Here is a 22,190-nt window from a genome sequence, read left to right on the forward strand (position 1 = left end):
GGGGCCAGGAGGTTCCGGAAGGAAGTGGTTCCGGGTTCGCGGCAGCTCTCGACATTCTGCTGCTGTGGAACGCGGTTGCAGTGTTCGGGGCGAGGCCTGAGGGGGCGGCGGCGGTTGTCGCGACCTCCGGGACCGGTGAGTGGCTCTGGGCCGCGGACTGGCGTGGAGGCTCCCACCCGCGGGGCGGGTGTGTCCGTAGCCTGGGAGGGGCGGTTCTTGGGATGGCCGGTGGGGCGGCGGGGAGGATGCGGCTGCCGGGCTTGGACTCCCGGGCTACCGGTCCGGTGACACTACCTCAGGCCGTTGGGCCGGTGCCTCCTCTTAGGCTCAGCGACCCGGGCACCTGCTGCCGCGCCCCCATCCTCCGCCGTAGTAGGGCAGAGGCTGGGGTCCGGGCCCTTGGGAGTGTCTGCCACGGGGACGGGGGGGAGCGGCGTCCAGGGACAGTGTCCTTGTCTCGGACGCGGCCCGAAAGCGTTGCCTGAGAGACCGGAGCGGAGGAACCCCCCTTTGTCCTTCTCCAGGGGCGCTCCTCCCGCGCCGTAGTATCTTCCTCCAGAAGGAGTAGCGAAGGCTGCTCTTTCCCCCACACTGGAGAGGAAAACTTGTCGTTTTAGAAACGTGTACCGCAAATGGGCTCTTCTCCTGGGCTTCTCTAGTGTGTATTAGGAAACTGGGCCGGTCAGTTCAGGACCGTCCTGTCGGGAGGGGGGGTAGGGACGGAAAGAAATGGGAGAGAAACTTCGCCGCTTTTCCGAGAGCTGCCCCTTAGGTGATGCTTTTTTCTGGAACAAAGTAAAAACTGCCTGGAGGGATCGAGAGTGTCTGCCAGACTTCTAGCCAGGCAACATTTGTAGCGTTTTTCCGAACACGAACCGGTACAAGTGAAGGACTGGAATTTAAAAGAAACGGTTTTGGTGTGGATTTCTGAGAGCTTAATTTTTTAAACGGTATTTTAAAGATTGATACAACATTGGTTAGTAACAAGTTTCGGTGTACAATACGTGCTATTTTCATGATAATGGTATAGTAATGCTTTATTTTGTAATGTTATTTTAAAAATGGGTACTAGAATGTTCTTTTGAAAGCCCGGCTGTTTCATCCCCCACCCCCCGCGAAGCCGTTAAAACGTCTTACTAGAAACATTGTACAGTATCCAGGTAAGCATTGTGCACATGGGTACACTGGGTGCACACCTCCAGTCATTTTGTATGCAGCGATGAATGCACAAATTGTTCTAAAGTGGATACTCTTTAGTAACCCCACCCCACCCCCACTACTTAGCATGCCCTTATATGGCTGTAGTAATTTACTTAATTGGTTATTCCCAGTTTTGCACTACTTAAATTCATTGTTGGAGAAATGTAAAATCTGCATATCCATGATTACTTACTTAGTGTACATTCCTAGATGATAGAATTGTTGGTTTTTTAAAAATATGAACTGCTCAGTTGCCCTCTGGAAAGGATCTGCTAGTTTGCACTCCCACCAACAATCTTAAGTTTTCTGCACCCTAGCCAAAGACAACATTTAAAGGATTTCTATAGGAATACTTTTGGGCCATTTCTGTTCTCTCCAACCACATACAGATATTCTTCTCTAGCTATGCTTTTTTTTTTTTTTCTTCTTTTTTTCTTTTTTGTTAATCCTCACTTGAGGAGAGGATATTTTTCCCATTGATTTTTAGAGAGAGTGGAAGGGAGGGAGGAGAGAGAGAGAGAGAAGAGGCGAGGAGAGGAGAGAAGAGAAACAAAATGGAAACATCAATGTGAGAGAGACATCGATTGGTTGCCTCCCACATGCACCTCCACTGGGGTGGGATCGAATCTGCAACCCAAGTAAGTGCCCTAGACCAGGAATCATACCAGTAACCCTCTCCTGTGTGGGGGAGCCGACGCTCTAACCATTGAGCACACCAGTCAGAGCATATGTTTTTCTTATTTGTTGATACCATTTCAGTTTCTCATCTTTTATTCCACCTTTACCAGTTTAGTAAAGAAAGGTTATATAGGTGAGGCACAGGCATCATGGAGTAGGACATTTGAAGTCAGTGTTACCTGATTACCTTGAACAAATCACTTATGTTTTCTGAGGGATTATTTCCTCAACTCTGAATTAGAAATTGTAGAGCATTTGCCTTACCTTTCTTACAGGGTGATTTTAAGGGTCAAATGAGACATTTATGGAAAAGTACATTTAAACATACTTTGTCTTGTTGCTAATTATTGTCATCTTGTAAAAATTTCAGGGCACAAAAGCATCTTGATTTTTTTTAAAGCAGATATCTGAATTCAAAAAGCTATTTTATGATATCCTTTGTCCCCACACTCTTTCACTACTTAAATGTGAAGTTTTATGCTGATGCCCCAGATTATATTAAAAACTATCTCAGAGTTATAAAATTAGGTGAATGAATGGATCTACACAGATGTTGAAGGAGAAAATATTTAAAGGCACTATATATAAAGCTGAGGAGGACAGATATAAAGCTAAATAAAACACAGTCCTTGGGATCAAGATAAATAAAACGTAGTCTTTGTGCCCTACAGGCTACAGAAAGTCCAGGCTTTTTGCATAAAAGCTGCTTTCCAAATTTAGACACCAATTTTAGATGTGATGCGGGATGTCTACTATTCTGGAGTGTGCTAAAGTCCAATTCTGCTGACTGAGCATCTATGAAATGACCAGGCAGTCCCTTCAGGGTCATTTTTCTGAGGGTAGGAGTTGCAAGGTGGGGAAGTGTTAGTATTGGAGTCTGAGAACCTGGATTTTAGTTTCAGGTCTTTCATTGGAGCAGATTGGTTGATCTTTTTGAGGCTCAGTTTCTTTACTTATGAAATGGAGGTAATCCCAGCTTCCTCAAAGGCAGGTAAGAAATGAGATAGTAGTTGCTACATACTATGTGAACCAGAAAGTACTAGCACTTATGTGATCATTGTTATCTACTGAAGACTTAGCATCTCCAGGAAATAAACTAGGCCTCTTCCAACTTTATATGCCTGGCATATACACCTATTTTCACTGATTTTATTTTTTAAATTTTAAAAACTGATCTTTTGTCTTGCTTTGTATGTTGGTTTTGAAATATCAGGTGCTAGTGTATTTTTTTTTATTTGTAAGTTATTCTTTTTACTTAGAGGTCTGGGGGATTTTATCTTTATCTTTGAAATTAAATAGTTTTTACCAGGCTGTGTTTCAGAGTTGATTGATTGAGCTTAATTTTCCCAAGTGAGCCCTTCAGTGTGTAGATTGATATCATTCAAGTCTTGTTTTTTTAAATCCTCACCTGAGGATATGTTTATTGATTTTTTAGATAGGGGCGGGGAGAGAAACATTGATTGGTTGCCTCCCAATAGTGCCCCGACCAGGGATCGAAGCTGCAACCTGGGTATGTGCCCTGACCAGGAATCGAACCCACAACCTTTTGGTGTACTGGAGGATGCTTCAACCAACTGAGCCACACCAGCCACTGTGGTTCAGGTCTCTTTATTTCTGGAAATTTTTCTTGAATTATAGTTTTAAGTGTTAGTTCAGTTTTGTTGGTTTTTCTTCTCAGGGACTATAATACAAATATTATTCCTTCTTTACCTGTCATCTGTTTCCACTACTTACTCTCTGTTTTCCCCCACAAAGTCATTTTCATTTTCTTGGTTGTTTCAGTGTCCCTTATTAAATTTTCACTCGAGTTTATTCTCTCTTGGGCACCTTGTTATTTGTTCTTCATTTCCGATGTAATTTAGTCTTTCTCCCATTTTTTTCTCTGAGTTCATTTAACATTTTTCCTGTCATTTCACTGTTTTTTGGTCTATTTTCTTAGTTTTAAAATTTCTGATTCAAGGTGAGGTTTTAAAAAAAATATCCTTAGCCCGGCTGGTGTGGTTCAGCTGTTGAGCATTGACCTATGAATCAGGAGATCTTGGTTGGATTCCTGATTCCTGGTCAGGGCACATACCCCGGTTGCGGGCTCGATCCCCAATGAGGGGCATGCAGGAGGCAGCTGATCAATGACTCTGTCATCACTGATGTTTCTATCTCTCTCTCTCCTCCTTCTTTCCTCTCTCTCTGAAATCAATAAAGGTATATTTAAAAAATATCCTTAAATGCTTTGGGTTATATTTATTCTGCTTGGACTATAGACTTTCTTCTGCTTCATGGTTTTTGGGGAGGAATTTCCCTTAATTGAGAACTCTTTCCACTTTCTTTTAACACGGGGATATCAGACTTTAAAATTTTTGCAAATCTCGTAAGTATGAAGTTTTACATTTTATTTTCCTATTAGGTAGGGTTGAGTATCCTTTCCTGTGTTTATTGGACATTTATGTCGCCTCTTTGTTGAAAACTCAAAGGATATAGCTGCCATCTACTGAGGTGAGACAGATTGTAGGAGCAGCAAACTTTGGAGGGAGGTCAGGAGTTTGTTCTTGGAGATGTTTACAGCATCTAGTAGGCTGTTGGATATATGAGACTGCAGCACAGAGGATAGGGGGTTGTTGGTTTATAGAGAGTATTTAAAGCCATGCAACTGAATGGGAGTGTGGACTGGGGAGAAAGTGTAGACAATGAGAAGTCCAAACACTGAGGTCAGTATTTAGAGGAAGACTGGGTTCCTATTTAGGGATCAGGGTAGTGACAGGGGAAATGAAGAGAAGCCAGCAAAAGAGACAGAAGGAATCCTTACATGTAGGAGGAAAACCAGGAAAGTGTAGTGCTCTGGAATCCATGTGAGCAAATGTTTCTGAGAGGCAGGTACGATTGTCACATGCTGCTGGTAGGTCCAGGAGGAGGAGGAGCCATAACCACTGGATTTAGCAACCTGGATTTCATTAGCGATCTTGACTAGAGCAGTTTGCTGCAGTGGTGGAGTAGAAAGCCAGATTGATGAGGGGCCAAGAATGAGGAGGCAGTTCCATTTTAATTTTTTGAGGAACTTCCGTACTGTTTTATGTAGTGGCTATGTCAGTTTACATTCCCACCAGCAGTGCACTAGGGTTCCCTTTTGTTTACATCCTCACCAACACATGTTTGTTGATTTATTGATGATAGCCATTCTGACAGGTGTGAGGTGATAGCTCATTGTGGTTGTAATTTGCATTTCCCTGATGATTAGTGACCTTGAGCATCTTTTCATATGTCTATTGGCCACCTTAAGTCCTCTTTAGAGAAGTGTCTGTTCAGGTCCTTAGCCCTCTCTCTCTCCCTCTCTCCTCTCAAACCCTCCCCCCCTCCCCTCCCCCTCCCCCCTCCCCCCTCCCCTCCCCTCCCCTCCCCTCCCCTCCCCTCCCCTCCCCTCCCCCCTCCCCCCTCCCCCCTCCCCTCCCCTCCCCCCTCCCCTCCCCTCCCCCCTCCCCTCCCCCTCCCCCCCTCCCCCCTCCCTCCCCTCCCCTGCCCTCCCCTCCCTCCCTCGCTCCCTCCCTTTCTCTCCATACCTCCCTCATTTTCTCCCTTCCTCTCCCATTCTCTTTATCCTCCCTCCCTCCTCCTCTCTTTCTCTCACCCTCTACCCCTTTTTCTCTCCTTCTCCCTCTCTCCCACTCTTTCTCTCTCCCTCTTCCCCTCCCTCTCTCCCTTCCTCCTTCCCTCCCCCCCTCCTTTTTCCCTCTCCCCTTCTTCCTTTTCCTCTCTGTCTCCCTCTCTTTCTCTTCTTCTCCCTCTCTCTCCATCCCTCTCCCTCTTCCTCTCTCCCTCCCTCCTCCCTTTTTCTCTCCTTCCTTCCCTCCCTCCCTTCCTCTTTTCCTCTCCCCCTCTCTCCCCCTCCCTCCTATCCTCCCTCTTCCACTCTCCCCCTCTTCCTCTCCTTCTCTGTCTCTCTCCCCTCTCCCCCCTCCCTCCCTCTCCCTCTCTCTCCTTGTCTCCCTTTCCCCTTCCTTTCTCCCTCTTCTACTTCCTCTCTATCTTCCTCTTCCTCTCTCCCTCTCTCTCCCCCCCACCCCTCCCTCCTGCTCTCTCCTAAAGCTGATTCCTTTAATTAACTTTGCTAGTCACAAGTAAGCTAGTTTAAATCAGGGGTCAGCAAATTTATTCTGTAAAGGACCAGTAAATAAGATAGTAAATATTTAAGGCTTTGTGGGCTACAGATAGCCTCTGTCACATATTCTTTTTTTTACAATCCTTTAAAAATGTAAAAACCATTCTTAGCTCAGACTCTGGGGTTTAAATGAAATCTCCTCTCTTATCCCTTAAGCCCCTGAGCCAGTACTTTTCATTACTAGCTGATGTGCACTAAGCAATTGTAAACAAAGTTACCTTTTTAAGAAACAGCTTTAGTGACATATAATTTACAGGTTTAAAGTGTGCAATTCAGTGATTTTTAGTATGTTTGCAGAGCTGTGCAACCATCTCCGTAATATCCGATCTAATCTTAGAGCATTTCCTTACTTAAAGCTTGCTTGCTTGTTTTTTTTACAGCTTTAAGATATAACTTATATGCAGTAAAATTCACCCATTTTGAGTACATAGTTTGAATTTCAATGAAGCTAATTTCAGTTTAGCAAAGGAAAGTATCATAACACTTCTTTTTATCATGTAATCAATAAATCTCACTTGTAAGCATTTTCTTCCAAGTGACCTCCTCCTTTCCCTTTAACCCAGTGGTTCTGTAGTTCGTGGACCAGCAGCATCAGCATCTGCATCACCTGGAAACTTGCTAGAAGTGGGGCGCCTACCCCTGGCATAAGGCCCAGCAAATTGTGTTGCTCCAAGGTATATGTCAGAGTGGAATTGTTGGGCTGTGGGATATGAGCATGCTGAACTTTAATGGGTACAGCCAGCCCCTTCCAAATTGGTTATACTTATGGATACTCACCTAGCAATATATGAGAGTCCCTATTGTTCCACATCCTCACCAGGACTCTGAAACATGCAACTTCAGTGTTGTTGTTGTTTTGTCAATCTGATAGGTGTGGGACGGTTATGATCTTGATTTGTGTTTACTCAATTACTGATGAGGTCAAACATCTCAGAGGTTGAACATCTCAGGTGTCCATAAGTCATTTGTATTTGTATTTTGTAATATGCTGTTTGGAGTCTTTTGCCTGTTGAAATAAATATGATTATGTATTGAAATAATCACAGGATAAACCCAGAATTCCCAAGAAGAAAGAGACTCAGGGGAAAAATAAAGTCAAGGGAAGAATCCCAGGGGATATAATGGTCAAAGAGTCCCGAAAGAATAAGGATTTTTGTCAGGGAGACTGAGGGAGGGCCATCTGTGTGGTAGGAACAGCATGGCCTAATCAGAAAAAAGCAAGTAGTGTGGTGTATGTGGAGGAAAAGACATACATAAGGCTGGGAGAAATGTAGGAAGTAACTCGATATATATTTTTAAAATTCATTTAATCTTGTACTGGGAGTGTTGGGCATTTGGGTTGTAATTAGTTTGACTGGTTTTCTTTCCTATTATAAAGCTGATACAGACATCTTAATATATATAGTTGCTTTTTTCTTTTAAATTATTATCTTGAAATAAGTTTAAACTGAAATTATTAAAGGAAAATAGGTAAAATTAGTTTCATAATTTCTTACATATTTGAAGATTACCCACCATTAAGGAACTACAAATCAAAACCACAGTTGAGGTACCACTTTACCCCCACTAGGATGGCTATAATAAAAAACACAAACAGTAACAAATGTTGGTGAGCATGTGGAAATATTGGAACTCTCATACATTGGTGGTGGGAATGTAAAATGATGGAACTGCTTGGAAAAATTCGTAAGTCTGTCAAAAAGTAAAATAGTTATCATATGACCCAACAATTCACTCCTAGGTATATACACTAAAGAAAAACATGTCCACACAAAAACTTGTACACAAATGTTCAGAACAGCATTATTCTTAATCAAAAAATAGAACTCAAATGTCCATTGAGAGATCAATAAATAAACACAATGTGCTATACACATAAAATGGAATATTATTTGGCTATAAAAAATGAAGTACTTATACATGGTATAACAGGGATGACTTATGAAAATGTTATGCTAAGGGACAGAAGCCAGTTACAAAAGACCACATATTGTGTGATTCCATTTATATGAAAGGCCCAGGATAGGCAAATCTATAGAGACAGAAAGATTTGTGGTTGTCAGGTAGGGGCTTATCAAAGGAGGGAAGGAATGGAGAGAGACTGCTAACAGGGTTTCTTTTAGAAGGGATGAAAATGTTCTAAAATTAGATTGTGGTGATGGTTGTACATTCCTGTAAATATACTAAAAAACATTGAATTGTATACTTTATATAGGTGAATTGTATGGTATATGAGTTATATCCCAATAAACCTGTTTTACAAAAAAAAAAAAAGGAAAATAAGATTACCTTCCAGAAAAAGGATGTTTTTCATCATTGCCAAGACTATTTGGTACCCTGCCCCAACCTTTGAGTTTACTATTTTTGTTCAATTTAATTGGTATGAACTGATACCCAAAGCTTCTTTTTTTCTTTTTCTTTTTAAATATATCTTTATTGATTTCAGAGAGAGGAAAGGAGAGGGAGAGAGAGAGATAGAAACATCAATGATGAGAGAGTCATTGATTGGCTGCCTCCTGCACGCCCTGGACTGGGATGGAGCCCACAACCCGGGCATGTGCCCTGACCGGGAATCAAACCCCGATTGCTTGGATCCTAGGTCGATTCGATGCTCAACTGCTGAGCCACGCCCTGCCGGGCTCCCAAAGCTGCTTTAGTTAAATTATAAGTTCCCTCAGTAGACTGTAAGGTTCAGGATGGCAGAAATTTTTTCCTGTTTCTGTTCACTGCTATATCCCCAGAACAGTGCTATATCCCCAGGCAAATAATAGGTACTCAGTAACATTTGTTGAATGAATGCATTTTGATATTTTCCCCTTTAGTATCTTAATTTCCCCTTTAACATTTTCCCCTTTATTATCTTAATTTCATTGTACATCTGAACTAATTGTTCTTCCTAGCCTCAAATTCGTTTTGGAATGAAGCAGTGTAATAACTGAATGAATTGAACTGAATGTACTTCTTCTGGTGAGTGATCTGATTCAAGTCCTTTAACCTTATATGCTTTTACTTTCTTCTGAATTTCATTATAACAATAGTTTGCAAATGTTTGACTGTGAAGACTCCCTTTTTAAACCATTGTCAACAAAATAGTAATTGTACTTTATCAGTCAGTAGAAAAACTACATAGTGGCAAGAGCCATTTATAGTTTAACAGTCACCGTAGTATCTTCAGAAATTTGTAAAATAGAGGTTATAATATATGAGACATATATTATATAATATGTGCATGGTGGATGTATGTATTATTCATGGACCCATGGCAATAATTTTGAAACCCACCAAAGTGTAAGTTGAGAACTACTTAATTATATTCTCAGAACTGAGGAGCTTTATTGAAATGTAAATAATAGTATAGAAAATTATATCCTAATCACATTCCCTGAAGCTATCCATTTTCAAAATCCAGTCCCTAAAGCTATCAGTTTTTTTTAAAGACTGGAAAAAAATATATATATATCTCCTCACCCTAGGACATTGTTCATTGATTTTTTTAGAGAGGAAGGCGGGGAGAGGGAGAAACATTGATTGGTTGTCTCTCATATGGACCCGAGAACCCGAAACCCTTTGGTGTACAGGATGATGGTCCACCAACTGAGCCACCTGCCAGGGCAAGACTGAAGTATATTTTTAAAAAATCAAGTTTGTATCTTTTACATTTTACTTATTTCACATATTTTAGCAAAAAATCAGAAGCAAGCTAAATATTTAATCATGCTTAATTAAGTTTTGATATATTTATCTGGTGGAAGTTAGGTAGCAATTGAGTATTGTAATTGGGCATTGTAATTCTTATTATTCGACCATTTAAAAAGCAGGAGATATCATCCAGTATCCTCAAACATTTTTACTATCATTATATGAAGTGTTTATGTACATGACGAAAGACAGGAGAGTAGTAGTGGTTGTACTGAGAGAGAATAATTCTGGGTAATTTTCCCCTCTTTTTGGAACACTTACTTGGTACTTACTGTGTGCCAGGCACTATTCTAAGCTCTCTTCATGAGTCAGCTCAGGGATCATGAAACTATACTGCATTTGGTGTTTGAGGCCTGTGGGGGGGGGGGGGGGCTTGAGTTAAGAATGGTTCTTATATCTTTAAAGGGATGTTTAAAAAGAAGAAGAAGAAAATGTACCGAGACCATGTGTGGCCTACAAAGCCTAAAATAGTTACTATCTGGCCCTTTGCAGAAAATGTTTGCTCATCCCTGATTTAATTCATTTTATCCTTACAATATTGTGATAATATGGGTCTGATTATTATCATCCTCATTTTATAGATGAGGAAACTGAGGCACTGAGAGCTTAAGTAATTTTTTTGCCGGTGGCATTCACTGTTTTTAGAGCAGATTGCAGGCTCTTTCTACAAACGTGCTAATATTGTATTTCTTTGCAGTATAAAAAGTGGATAGTGGCTCACATGTCAAAGGATGACACGGTCACGCTCTAGATCCCCCGGGTGGAAACACAGGTGAGCAATCCTTAGTGTAGTGCGGCAAGGTTGGATTCACCAGTATTATTAAGAACCTATTTTAATGAGCTCATGGGACCTGGTTATTCATAGTAGGTGCTTTAAAGTGATAGAGGTTGTATTTCTAGGAGCTGACAGCTTTCTTTAATTACAGCTGGAAGCTAGAATTAATCCATAATAAAAAGAAGCGCAGTGGGCCCTGGCTGGGTAGCTCAGTTGATTAAAGTGTCGTCTGATAAGCCAAGGTTGCGGATTCGATCCCTGGTCAGGGCACATGCAAGACTCAACCAATGAATGCATAAATAAGATGGTGGGAAAAGTGTGGTGCTACTTACTGAGACAGAGTATTCTGGATCCACAGGGAGGGTATAATTCTGCTTTTGTGGATGGGAAATGCAGATGCTAAGAAAGTCTTCAAAGAAGCAATGAGATTTTAGCTGGCCATTAAAGGATGAGTAGAATTTCTAAAGGCAGAAAGAGAGAAGAAAAATATTCCAGTTATGGGGGACAACAGGAACAAAGGCACAGAGCTGTGAAAGTCACTGGTATGTTCTAGGATTCATATAAAGGACCGTAATTACATACACAAAAGGCAGACAAAGATTTTTCATGGTAATACGACTTGACCATTGTGGCTCTACAATGACTAATCAGCCATTTCTTCAACAATTTTAATTTCCAGTTTATAAGACCAAATTTTAATGGGGAGGAGTTTCAAAAATGGGGAATGTAAAGAAACGAATGATTTTAACATAGAGGGCATCACAGAGGTCATTTTGTGTCACCCTTTTGTGGTAGGCCCTGGTGAGGGGGCACAAAAGAGCCTGCCAAGCTTAGTGCCTGGTTTCTGGATTCCTTCTCAGGACCCTGAAAACCGTAAGGAGTCTGATACTTTACTCTTCTTGCAAGTTGACACACTAGCCTGTCATAAGGCCCTCCTGGAGCAGAGGCAAAGGTCTTTACTCCTCATAGTACAGCAGGCAGGCTGAGCTTCATGTTCCTGTGTTCCCCTCACTGCCATCCCCCTGAGGGCGGGTGCTGCAGGACAGCGAAGCAGTGGGGTGACAACATAGCTGAGGAACCCAAGTCCCATGAGGGGCTTTGGCCTTGGAGGAGACATTATCTTATTATCCTGGATAGCAGACAAATCGGCCCTCTGCCCCTGAGGGAGGCCCTGGCTCCATCTTTCCAGGCTGTTTGTCTTGGAATGAAAGCTGTCAGTGCCTCTGCTTACAAGGTGTGCAGAGTGGGAGAGACCCAAAGAGAATTGTCTCCCAACAGACTCTTTGGGTCTCTTTTTTCCCTTTAGGAGAACTGAAAATTATAGCAACCATTCCAGCAATCTCCTTCAGAAGAAAGGGGCTCTATACAATAAAACCCTGAAGTGAAATATAATATCAAAGTGTATTCAAAGTGAAGTATGGATTAAAGTGAGAGATTGACTATTTTGTCCAGCCTGGAAGACCTCAGCCTCTGGCTGCCAGCTTTTCTCCCTAGTGGTGGAAGAGATGCCATCTTCCAGGAAGTCCTCAGAGGCCCCAGTTGCTTATTCCTGTGTTGATGAGGTGCAGCCAGCTGGGAGACAGCTTCTGCTTCAGCTAAATATCACACCAGTATATGTAGTTTGGTGATTTTAGAGGGAGATACTGCCTTGTCCAGTATATACATCCCAGTATGTCAGTTTATTTTGTTTATTAGATTCCACATGTAAGTGAGATCATGTGATACTTGTCTTTCTCTGACTGGCTTATTTCACTTAGCATAATATTCTCCAGGTCCCTCCATGCTGTGTCAAAGGGTAAGAGATCCTTCTTTTTTATAGCTGCATAGTATTCCATTGTGTAAGTGTATGGACACAGGTAATAGTGTGGTGAAGGCCTGGTGGGAGCAGGGTGGAGGGGGTCAGTGGGGGAAAAAGGGGGATATCTGTAATACTTTAAACAATAAAGATACGTTTAAAAAAATCCTAGTATGTATGTGAGGAACCTAAATCTGCCTCCTTTCTTGTCAGAAGTATGCAGGTCACCAAATGGAAAGAATTTTTACTCATGGTTGTTCCAACTCTGGGGCAGCACCTGAAGACAGAGTGATAGATAACAAAAGCTGCAAGAGTCGCAGCTTCATTGATTAGAAGATATTAAACCCTCAGGGAGGAGGTGGGGAAATTGCACAGGTCAGATGGGAGGAAACATTCCCCAGATGCAAAATTGAACTTCATTGTGTTCCAGATAGTAGCGCTCCTCTCTCTTATCCTGAAGTCTAGACAACTCAGACTGGTTTATCTGGATACAGAAGTCTTCCTCCTCACTGGGAATGAAAGGCTTGATGTTGACAATGCTGAGGTGTTTGAGAAAGGAGTTACAGAAAGGATGTGCTGTCTCTGGAGAGCATTATAGCAACATAAAAATACACATTCACCAAAGTTGCAAGCTGTTTTTCAATAACACATCTTTTATTTTATGTGTAAGGGAATAGGTCTGGGAAGGAAAAGCAATTTACCTATGTTAGTATTTATGGAGGATCCAAGCATGAGAGTCAAGTCTTAAGACCCTTTTCTTCCCCCACCTACACACAATGTTCAAGTATGCATTTTTTTGCTCCTTAAGATAGTCTTAGTAGAGAGAATAGACAATTGGAGAAGCTGTGGGGTCAGTTTTGGGTCTGAGTTTGAGTTTATGTGGCATCAAACTCTTAGACTCTAATTTAATTTCAAGGTTGTGTTCAGTTTGCCAGAGATTCTCCCACATATTTATTTGTATGAATCCAGCCTTCCTTCTGCCTTTTTCTTTTTTTCTTTTATTTTATTTTTTAATCCTCACCTGAGGATATGTTTTTATTTATTTTAGAGAGAGAGGAAGGGAGAGAGAAAGAAACATCAATGTGAGAGAGAAACATCAATCGGTTGCTTCCCATACTTGCCCTGACAGAACTGAACCTGCAGTCTGGGTATGTGCCCTGACCAGAAGTTGAACCTACAACCTTTTGGTGTTAGGGATGACGCTCCAGCCAACTGAACCACCTGGCCAGGGTGTCCTGCCTTTTTCTTACCTGACCATTGAACCTGATGTAAGCTCTTACCAGTCCTTTTGTCAGAACTTTGCTGTCAGCAATCTTCCAAAATGGATCCTGCTGTGTAACTAAGCTGGTCTTCCTCCAACAGGACGGGTGTCCTCAGCCCTTTTTAATATGCACATGGGATACATTAGTTCAGGTGGAAAGAGTATGCTTGTTTAATTGGGGCAAGCATAATCAGACCCCCACATGGACAATTTAGAATGCAGATATGGCAAATTCATGAATTTGGGTTGAAGAAACAGTAGAAAACAAATCTTTTATTTGATAAGTCATGTTAAGACAAAATTTATTGACTTTAAATGAGCTAAACTTTTTTGTGTTTGTTTACATAGGTTTTCATCACCAGTACCTAGAAAGCCTGAATACTACAAGCAAAGATATTCTCATGAGTATTATTGTTCCGACTATAGGGAGGATCTTGAAAGATCCGCTTGGAGAATGAATGATAAGGAACATGGACAGAGTAAACCAAGGATTTCTTCTCGTGAAGATACACATTACCAATGTTATGAACATAGATCACCTTCTCCAGGCATAAGAAGCAGCTCTTTAGACAATTTTTATTCTTATGAGCCTTACCACCTATATTCACCAAGAAGGGATGATAGGAGATCTCCGTATATGTCCAGATACTCAGGAGGTGCACACTACCAAGATTATCAGTGGAATTGTTATCCTCAGCAAGTGCAAGAAAGGTATATTCCTGATGATGACAGAGTTAGAAGGAGTGGAAAAGAAGGGACATCACCTGAGAGGTCAATAGCAGATTCTTTTAGATTGGAAGGAGAGTGGTATGAAGATGAGTTGAGTTACCAGAGGTTACAAGATGAAAAATATTCTCAATCACTTAGAAGAGGCTCTGAAGATTTTGAGAGAAGGAGCTCTTTTCAGACAAGGTATAGGATAAACTAAACCTGGGTAATTGGGTATAAAACCTCAAGTGAAAAGGTGTTTATAGTTAAAGATAACCACCTTGAAAAGTTTTTATCTGAAAAAATAAAAAGTAGTTATAATGTAGTTATGTCTACTGGTAGTAGGGAAGTATTTGTTTTTAGAGTAATCATGTAGATGGCTAGAATATTTAAAAATAAAATGGTATTTCCTCTTTACCTGGAGCCTCTGTGATTTGGCTTGAAGGAGTAGAGGTTAACTTTACCACTGCATTCTGCATTTAAAGCGATGCTGCCCAACACTCCACACACATAGAAGTTCTCACTTTCTTCTCTGTAGTGCAAGTGTAAACTGCTTTATGTCACCACAGGTATCCTGAGGATCATGATTACAGAAAATATGAACATACATCAAAAAGATCTCCAGGTATGGAAAGGTATGAAAACAGAGAGCCTTCCAGAAACTCACAGTGGAAGTCCAAGCACTGTCCTTCACCTTACCAAGAAAAGAGAGATCAGCGGAACCATAGACACCACTCTCATCGACGTGCTCATCGGAAATCCCCAGAGAGCAGTTCAGCAACCAGGGTATCCAGGGACCATCGCCGCAAACGTCATAAGACCTCAGATGGGGACCAGGACTTTTCGGATGGAAGAACACAGAAATACTCTAAGGAAGAAGATAAAAAAGACACTTCTCAAAATGGCTCTGCAAATAGAGAGTCCAGTTGTTTTGATGCTGGAAGAGAGAGAGAGAATGAAGATGGGCAAGCTAAAGAAGCTTCTAAACCACCTAAGAAAGACTGCACTGCCTCTACTCATTCAAATAAAAGTGATGATGATTTGAGACCCTATAATGGCAAACGGAAGAAGAAAGTAAAGAGAGAAAGAGAAGCGAGAAGAGAGAGCACCTCTTCCAGTAATCAACTTGATGAAAGTAAACCTTCTGATGTGAAACCTTCATCTCCTAATCTTAGGAAGAAATCACTTATAATTAAAGTAGATTCAAAGAAAACAGTAAATACATCCAGGTATTATCATTGTTTTTTTCTTGATGATATTTAATAACTGTTTTTGCCACCTTTATTAGAAGCTTTGAAAATGAAATTAATACTGTGTTTAGAGTCCATTAAGGGTGAGGGATTGCCTAGATTTTTTTCAAAAAAGCCTTGTAAAGAGGATGAATCTCATGATTAGTAATATGGGCTGATCTCATGTCTGCTTGTTTCCATGTTGAATCTTCAGATGCTTTTTAGGGGCAGAGTATTCTATGGAGTTTTTCCTCTTCATGAATTTGCATGTTGTTATGCTGCCAGATTTTCTGTATCCAGGGATAGGCTGGGTGGAGTTTAAGGAGATCTTTTCCTTGCTTAGTTTCTCAGAGTGTTTTCCCTGTTGCCCGAGATTCAGAGAATTTTTCACCTGGAAGCGACCTTAGTAGGCCCTGATTTTATAGAGCAGAAGAGCGACTTAGGTAGGAGTGCCTGGGTCTCAAATCCATGTGACCCTTTGTGATGCAATGAAGCTGGTGACTTAATATGGTTCTTGCTGCCATCTCAAAAAGTCTGGGACTGCCCACCGGGGTGTGGCTCAGCTATTGAGCATCGACCTAGGATCCAGGAGATCACGGTTTGATTCCCTGTCAGGGCACGTGCCTGAGTTGCGGGCTCCGTCCCCAGTTGGGGGCGTGCAGGAGGCAGCCGATCAATGATGAATCTCTCATCATTGATGTTTCTATCTCTCCCTCTCCCTTCCTCTCTCTGAAATCAATAAAGAAGATATAGTAAAAAAAAAAAAAAAGACTGGGGCTCAACCTACTAGATTCTCCTAAGTAGAGGAAATTAAGCTAGAGTGTAGAAAGAGGCCTATTTATAAAACATTTGGTTTAGCTCCTAACGATTTTGTAGAAAAATAGACTAGTCGTACTAGGTTATATTCTCCTAAAGTGCTTTGTGTGCATTCTTGCATTATGAATATTACCTCTCTTTATGAATTCTGAGAAGAATAAGGCACTGCAGTAGGCTGTGTCAGCTAAAATCTGTTCATTACTTTAATACAGTACCAGTATGTGAATAAAAAGTGATGGACCATGTTGATTTGGTACATTTATGTTCACATTTGATGTATCTATATTTGAATCAAAAACGAGAAAACAAAATCCATGCTTAGAATGTGACAGAGTTAGGCAAACCCAAAATCCTTTTTTTTTTTAACAAAATATATCTTGTTCTTTTTCTTAAAGTTGGGTATGGCAGCCCCCTTCCTCGTTTTTTTGTTTTTGTTTTTGTTTTGTACTTGCAAAAATATTTTAAGTATACATATGTATATTTATATGTTTATGGAAAACATTTACAAATACAATTATAGAAAGACAAATATAGGTGGGAAAATAACTCAATCCTACTACCCTAGGACAATTTTATTAATATTTTAGTGCAGCTCCTCTTGTTATTTCTCTGTGTGTATTTCACATGGGTGTCATAATACAGTATTAATACTTTTGCATCCTATTTCATATAGTATGTCTTAAATTATTTTGTGCTATTATATTTCCTACTAGTTCTTAATTTTAAGAGCACAAAGGCTGCTGTAAGCATCAAGTTTAGGGATGTTAAGCTTTTTTCTTTTCAACATTATATCATGAAAATGTTCAAATTTACAGAAAAGTTGAAAGAATTGTACAGTGAACACCTATATACCCACCACCTAGAGTCTACAATTAACATTTTACTCTTTTATAATCACATATCTGTCCATCTATTCATCTGTTGTTCCATCTTATTTTTCAGTGCATTTCAAAGTGAATTGCAGATATCAGTACATTTCCCTTTAAATAATTCAGTATATAATTTTTGTTTCTAGTTTTATTCTTTTGAGGTAAAATGATGCATAATCAAATTGCAAAAAATATATTGAATTTCTATAAAATTAACAATACCTCCACATTTAATAATGAAATGTTTTATACTTAAAAGAGAATAAATTGGCTGTAGTGCTTTTAAAGAGTGCTAGAAATAGCAATTTTGAAGGGTTTTTATTTTAAAGATACTGAACACTGTTAATTTTACAATTTGATATTTAGAAATAGTAGCTCGGTCTTCATAATATGTCACAAAAGTAAGCTTCCTAAAATTGAGGTTGCTGTATCTTTTGTTTGAATTTACAAACTATAATTTTGTGAAATTTCATGGCCTGTCAGTGGGACCTGTCAGCATCTTTGAATTACCTGACAAGGACCTGAAAGATGGCTTGTACAATAAAAAGCTTCCACTGCAAATCCTTTCTATTCGAAAACCTGAAGAATGAATAACTTAATAAATATATGCATCTTTTCAGTATGATAAAGCATCATGCTCAACAAACTCTTTCATTATAATTATTTATTGATTAATGAGCTGTGGAAGAGTTTTGTGGGGTTGGATTGAATTATGTATGGACTTATGAAGTATACATAAAACAAAGGTGGTTAATGCTAACCTCAATAGAGTCATGTTCTCAACTATTACCATACATATGCACAGATTTACTTAAGTCACTTCTCCATGTTTCTGCCTTGGCAGGAAGTTGTTTCAAGAGTGCTGGTTTAGGAGCAGGGAGCACCGAAAGGCAGATGGAAGCCTTTCCTCTGATAAGTTAAAAATAGGCACTTAAAGCCATCTTGTTAGAGGAGTGAACATTTTAAAGAATATGGCCCTGGCTGGGTGGCTCAGTTGGTTGGAGCGTTGTCCTGTATACAAAAATGTTGTGGGTTCAATTGCTGGTCAGCTCACATATGCAGGTTGTGGGTTCAATCCCTGTTCAGGGTGTGTATGGGAGGCAACCAATTGATGTGTGTGTGTGTCTCTCTCTCTTTTCCCTCCCCCTTCTTTTTCTAAAAATCAATAAAAATATACCCTTGGGTGAGGATTAAAAAAATGAACATCGGTAAGCCATTCATAACCCTGGAGTAGTTTTGGATATATGGCTCTTATGTGACTTAAGTAAATCTGTGCACATGTATACACACACCCCCAAATGTATCCATCTGATTGGTTATTGTTATATGAAGAAGTATCACTTTATCCAGTGGTGCTGCTGATTTATTTATTTATCTATTTATTTATTTATTGGAGTAAGGAGAGGTTTATTGATGGAGAAGGTGCCAACCAAGAAGATAGGAGCTGTGCTGCTGTTATTTAAAACATATTTCAGGTTTCTCTCTTGGATATATCTTCAGAGCCTATAACATACTCATAAAGAACCCTAGCAGTTGTAAATCTCAATTCTTTGGACAGTGAGCTTTATTTTTGGCAAAAACCAAAAGCTGTTTAGAGTTAAGTGCAGAGGAGTAAAATGGGTGTAAGCTGGTTAGTGCCATTTTGGGTTCAAAATGAGGTATAAAGATTAAATAATGAGACATTTTCTTCTGTGACTCATAAACTGCTTCTAGATGAGGAATTTAAGAGTAGTTTTAAGCAAGAGCAGAATTCTTGGAATAAGGTATAATTTCCCATTAGGACACTTGGAAGGATTATGCTCATATGAAGGGTTGACCTCTGGGATGTAAAGCAAAACAATTTAGACATCCATTGTCTTGGTGCCATGACACCTTCCCCATAGGGCTATTGTAAAGATGAAATGAGATCATGTTTGTAAGCTCTAAGCCCCTGTGTTTGGCATACGGTAAGCTCTCAATAAGTGTTAGCTATATGTCAAAATAATAGCTTTGTAATGGTACCTAAAGGTCAGGAGAGCTCTCAATGAAAGTTATAAAGATTCAGAAAGCATTAAAGTTATAAGATAGCTGGGTTTGTATTATAAATGGTAGCGTTTCTTTAAGGATATATTTAGGGTAAACACTATAATTAGTTCTAATCATAACTTTGCTGACAACTGAGACTTTTTTTCTGAGAGTGTAGTGAGACTTTCTAAGTGATTAAAATAATCTAGACAGAATTTGATTTCAAAATACTATTCTAAGCTTCTCATTACTGATATAGAGATATAAGGATTTCTGTGAAGTCAGAGAAATTATTATGTTTGATATCAGCTTTTAAAGTATGGTAGTATTTTAAGATACTGTAAGCTTACTGGATTTACAATTTTATGGATATTGGAGCAGAAAATAATCTAATTGATTATTTTTTGCATATGGAGTGTATTTAATGCCTTGCTAAATTTTTTAAAGTAAAAAGTGTTTAATTTAGGATTTTGGGGATCTTATTATTAAAGTGGCAAATATTTAATGATCTCTGATTTGAAAAGAACTCAAAGCCATGCATCTGTAACTATTTTCTTCTACTTATCATTGTACATGTTTTATGGCATACAATTTATTGCCTTAATTATAAGAAAAGATAAACATCTTTTTAGTTGTATAGCTATCTTGATTAATTTTTAGTAAGTTTTTTCCTCAGTAAAACACTTTCAAATTTAGTTCAACATTTACAAATTATTCTAGAGTTGCTTCTAGCAAGACAGAGAGACAGATGTCACATGATTTGGTTGCTGTTGGCAAGAAAACTGAGAACTTGAATCCAGTGTTTGAACATCTTGACTCAACTCAGAATACTGAAAACAAACCTACAGGAGAATTTGCTCAGGAAATCATAAATGTAATCCATCAAATTAAAGGTTGGTATATTTTGCACATACATTAGGGACAACACAAAAATAATGTACTGACTTTTCATGAGATGTAGGAAAATATCTGTGATATTGTAATGGTAATTCGTTATAAGCTAGATCATTAATTAGGAAATCTGTTGAAGAGAGTAGCAGATATTAATTCAAGCCTAGGTGGGGTTTTTTATTATTATTTTAAAGAGTACTAGACTCTCAAGGTAGCCATGGCACCTAGGCCTCGTTGCGTATATGTAGTTTCAATAAGCTGATGCTTCAATTAACAGATTAGAAATCAAAAGTTATGAAGGGAAAAATTGGCTACTGCAAAAGACGAGTGTACTGAGAGCAAGAAACAATACCTGATAACAGAACAGGAAGGAGAAAAGGACAAAAACCAGATACGAAACTCAGAAATCTGAAAGTCTGGGTCATTTGGTGATATTCTTAATGGCCCTGAGGGCATTATAGACTTCATACCTGAAGGGTGATGCTAAGTGATCAATAAAAGATTCTAGTTCAATTTGGCATACTTTATGACATCAGGGAGTTGCGTAATAAATACTTTAAAGGTTTGCATTGACTTGTTTTGTTTTCTTTTTACTGCTGGCCAATTTCCATTAATTAGAAATTTTAGTCATGTAGAATAACTTTCCTAAGTGATCCTGTATAAGTAAGGCAATTCTGGGTATTATAAATTAGACACCTTGGAGAATTCCAAAATTTTTATATTTCTTGCTAGATAATTGCATAAATCTTTCTTACCTTCATAAAACGTATTTTGAAAATGTATTATTTTCTCTGCATCCCTCAAACTAAGACATATATTTACTTTGAAGCATGTGGTTTGTCTGAAACAATTCACCTTCTTAGTTCCAGCCCCTCTTACCCAAAGGAAGTGTAATTCTTGGCAGAAAGGGAGCTAGCATTGCAGAAACATCCAGAAGACTGTCTCAGAACAGTAATAGCAAGTTAGGGGAAAAGATTGCTTAAGTAGCATTCTGATGAGTCAAGTGTATCATCTTTCTCTCTATCCTGTTAAAAGCATAGCTGATTTCAGAATACCTTTGTGAGCTTCAGTTAATGTTAAATGGCATTAGAAGGCCTTCTCTGATATGTAAACATAACATTTAGCATTTGTTCAGAATCATTTTGATATTTCAGGGTTGTTTTTGTAGTTACTTTTCACTCTAGACCAAGTAGAGCTTCCCAGATATAGTAAGGTCTTGTCTTGGAGAAGAAAGGTCCTCACTTTGAGAGAGCTACTCTTTTCTCCCAACAAGTAAGCAGGCATGTCAAATAGGAACAGAATCCTGGGGTTCATAAATCTGGTGTTTTACTATTGTTTGGGCTTGAAAAAGCATGGAAGCACTATGAATTAGTCTGTGGAATAAGTTTAGGTCCCACATATTTTCAAGAGAAAACAGGTTGGATGTTTTAAAATAATCCCTTCTTCCTGTGCTTATATATAATCTTTTAAGTGAAATCAGTTTTACACTGAGATAAAACTTCCTTTTTTTCAGCAAATTATTTTCCGTCACCTGTCATTACTCTGCATGAGCGTTTCTCGAAAATACAAGGAACACAAGCTGCAGGTGTAAATGAAATTAAATCGAATTTAGATCCAGAAATTCACAGGTAATGATTAATTATTGTATGCCCACTTAACCCATGGGAATAAGCCTCAGAAGAGATGGGGAAGGTGTTGCCTCCTGGGCTTGCTATAGACTCTAGGACCAGATTTCCCACCTAAAAATAGAACAATTCCAAGCAGGCGCTGGGCCTGTGCACTGTGATGGAATAGGTTGTATTGAAGCCATTGACTAGCATTGCTTAAATGTGTAGGACTTTGAAAATATTTTCCTACTTAACTTTGATTCTGCTGTGTCTATAGTAATTGCCTACTGAAGTTATCACTGGAAGAATGAAAGACAGTTCTCAAGGCATTGAAATCATGTGTTGCTTCATGTGGTCAGAAATGGCTGTTCTGAGAATAGCTGGATGAAAACATGTATGTCTTCTGCTACTGGCATCTGTTTTGTGAGCTGAGTTGAATCAATGTTAGAATGCAGTAGATCACTGGAGCAAAGTTTAAGGTTTCACAGACTAGTGATTTGAGAACCACTAA

At 39.4% G+C, this 22,190-nt stretch overlaps 1 protein-coding gene across 9 annotated transcripts in view; it reads left to right on the forward strand.

Annotated features, from left to right (window-relative positions):
• The window catches only part of BCLAF3 (BCLAF1 and THRAP3 family member 3), a 43,157-nt gene continuing 20,967 nt past the window's right edge, over positions 1-22,190 (forward strand). The window contains exons 1-7 of one of the 9 annotated variants that reach the window (XM_081126820.1): positions 1-135; positions 8,926-8,992; positions 10,422-10,496; positions 13,904-14,467; positions 14,833-15,492; positions 19,902-20,074; positions 21,586-21,700. In XM_081126820.1, the coding sequence (XP_080982946.1) occupies positions 10,456-10,496; positions 13,904-14,467; positions 14,833-15,492; positions 19,902-20,074; positions 21,586-21,700 (1,553 nt within the window). In that variant the 5' untranslated portion in view covers positions 1-135; positions 8,926-8,992; positions 10,422-10,455. Of the gene's footprint in view, positions 136-6,588; positions 6,700-8,925; positions 8,993-10,421; positions 10,497-13,903; positions 14,468-14,832; positions 15,493-19,901; positions 20,075-21,585; positions 21,701-22,190 lie in introns of those variants that run through there. The other 8 variants (XM_081126826.1, XM_081126824.1, XM_081126821.1 and 5 more) reach the window with 8 other exon arrangements.

The sequence above is a fragment of the Miniopterus schreibersii genome, assembly GCF_964146895.1.
Source record: "Miniopterus schreibersii genome assembly, chromosome: X".
Taxonomy (NCBI): Eukaryota; Metazoa; Chordata; class Mammalia; order Chiroptera; family Miniopteridae; genus Miniopterus; species Miniopterus schreibersii.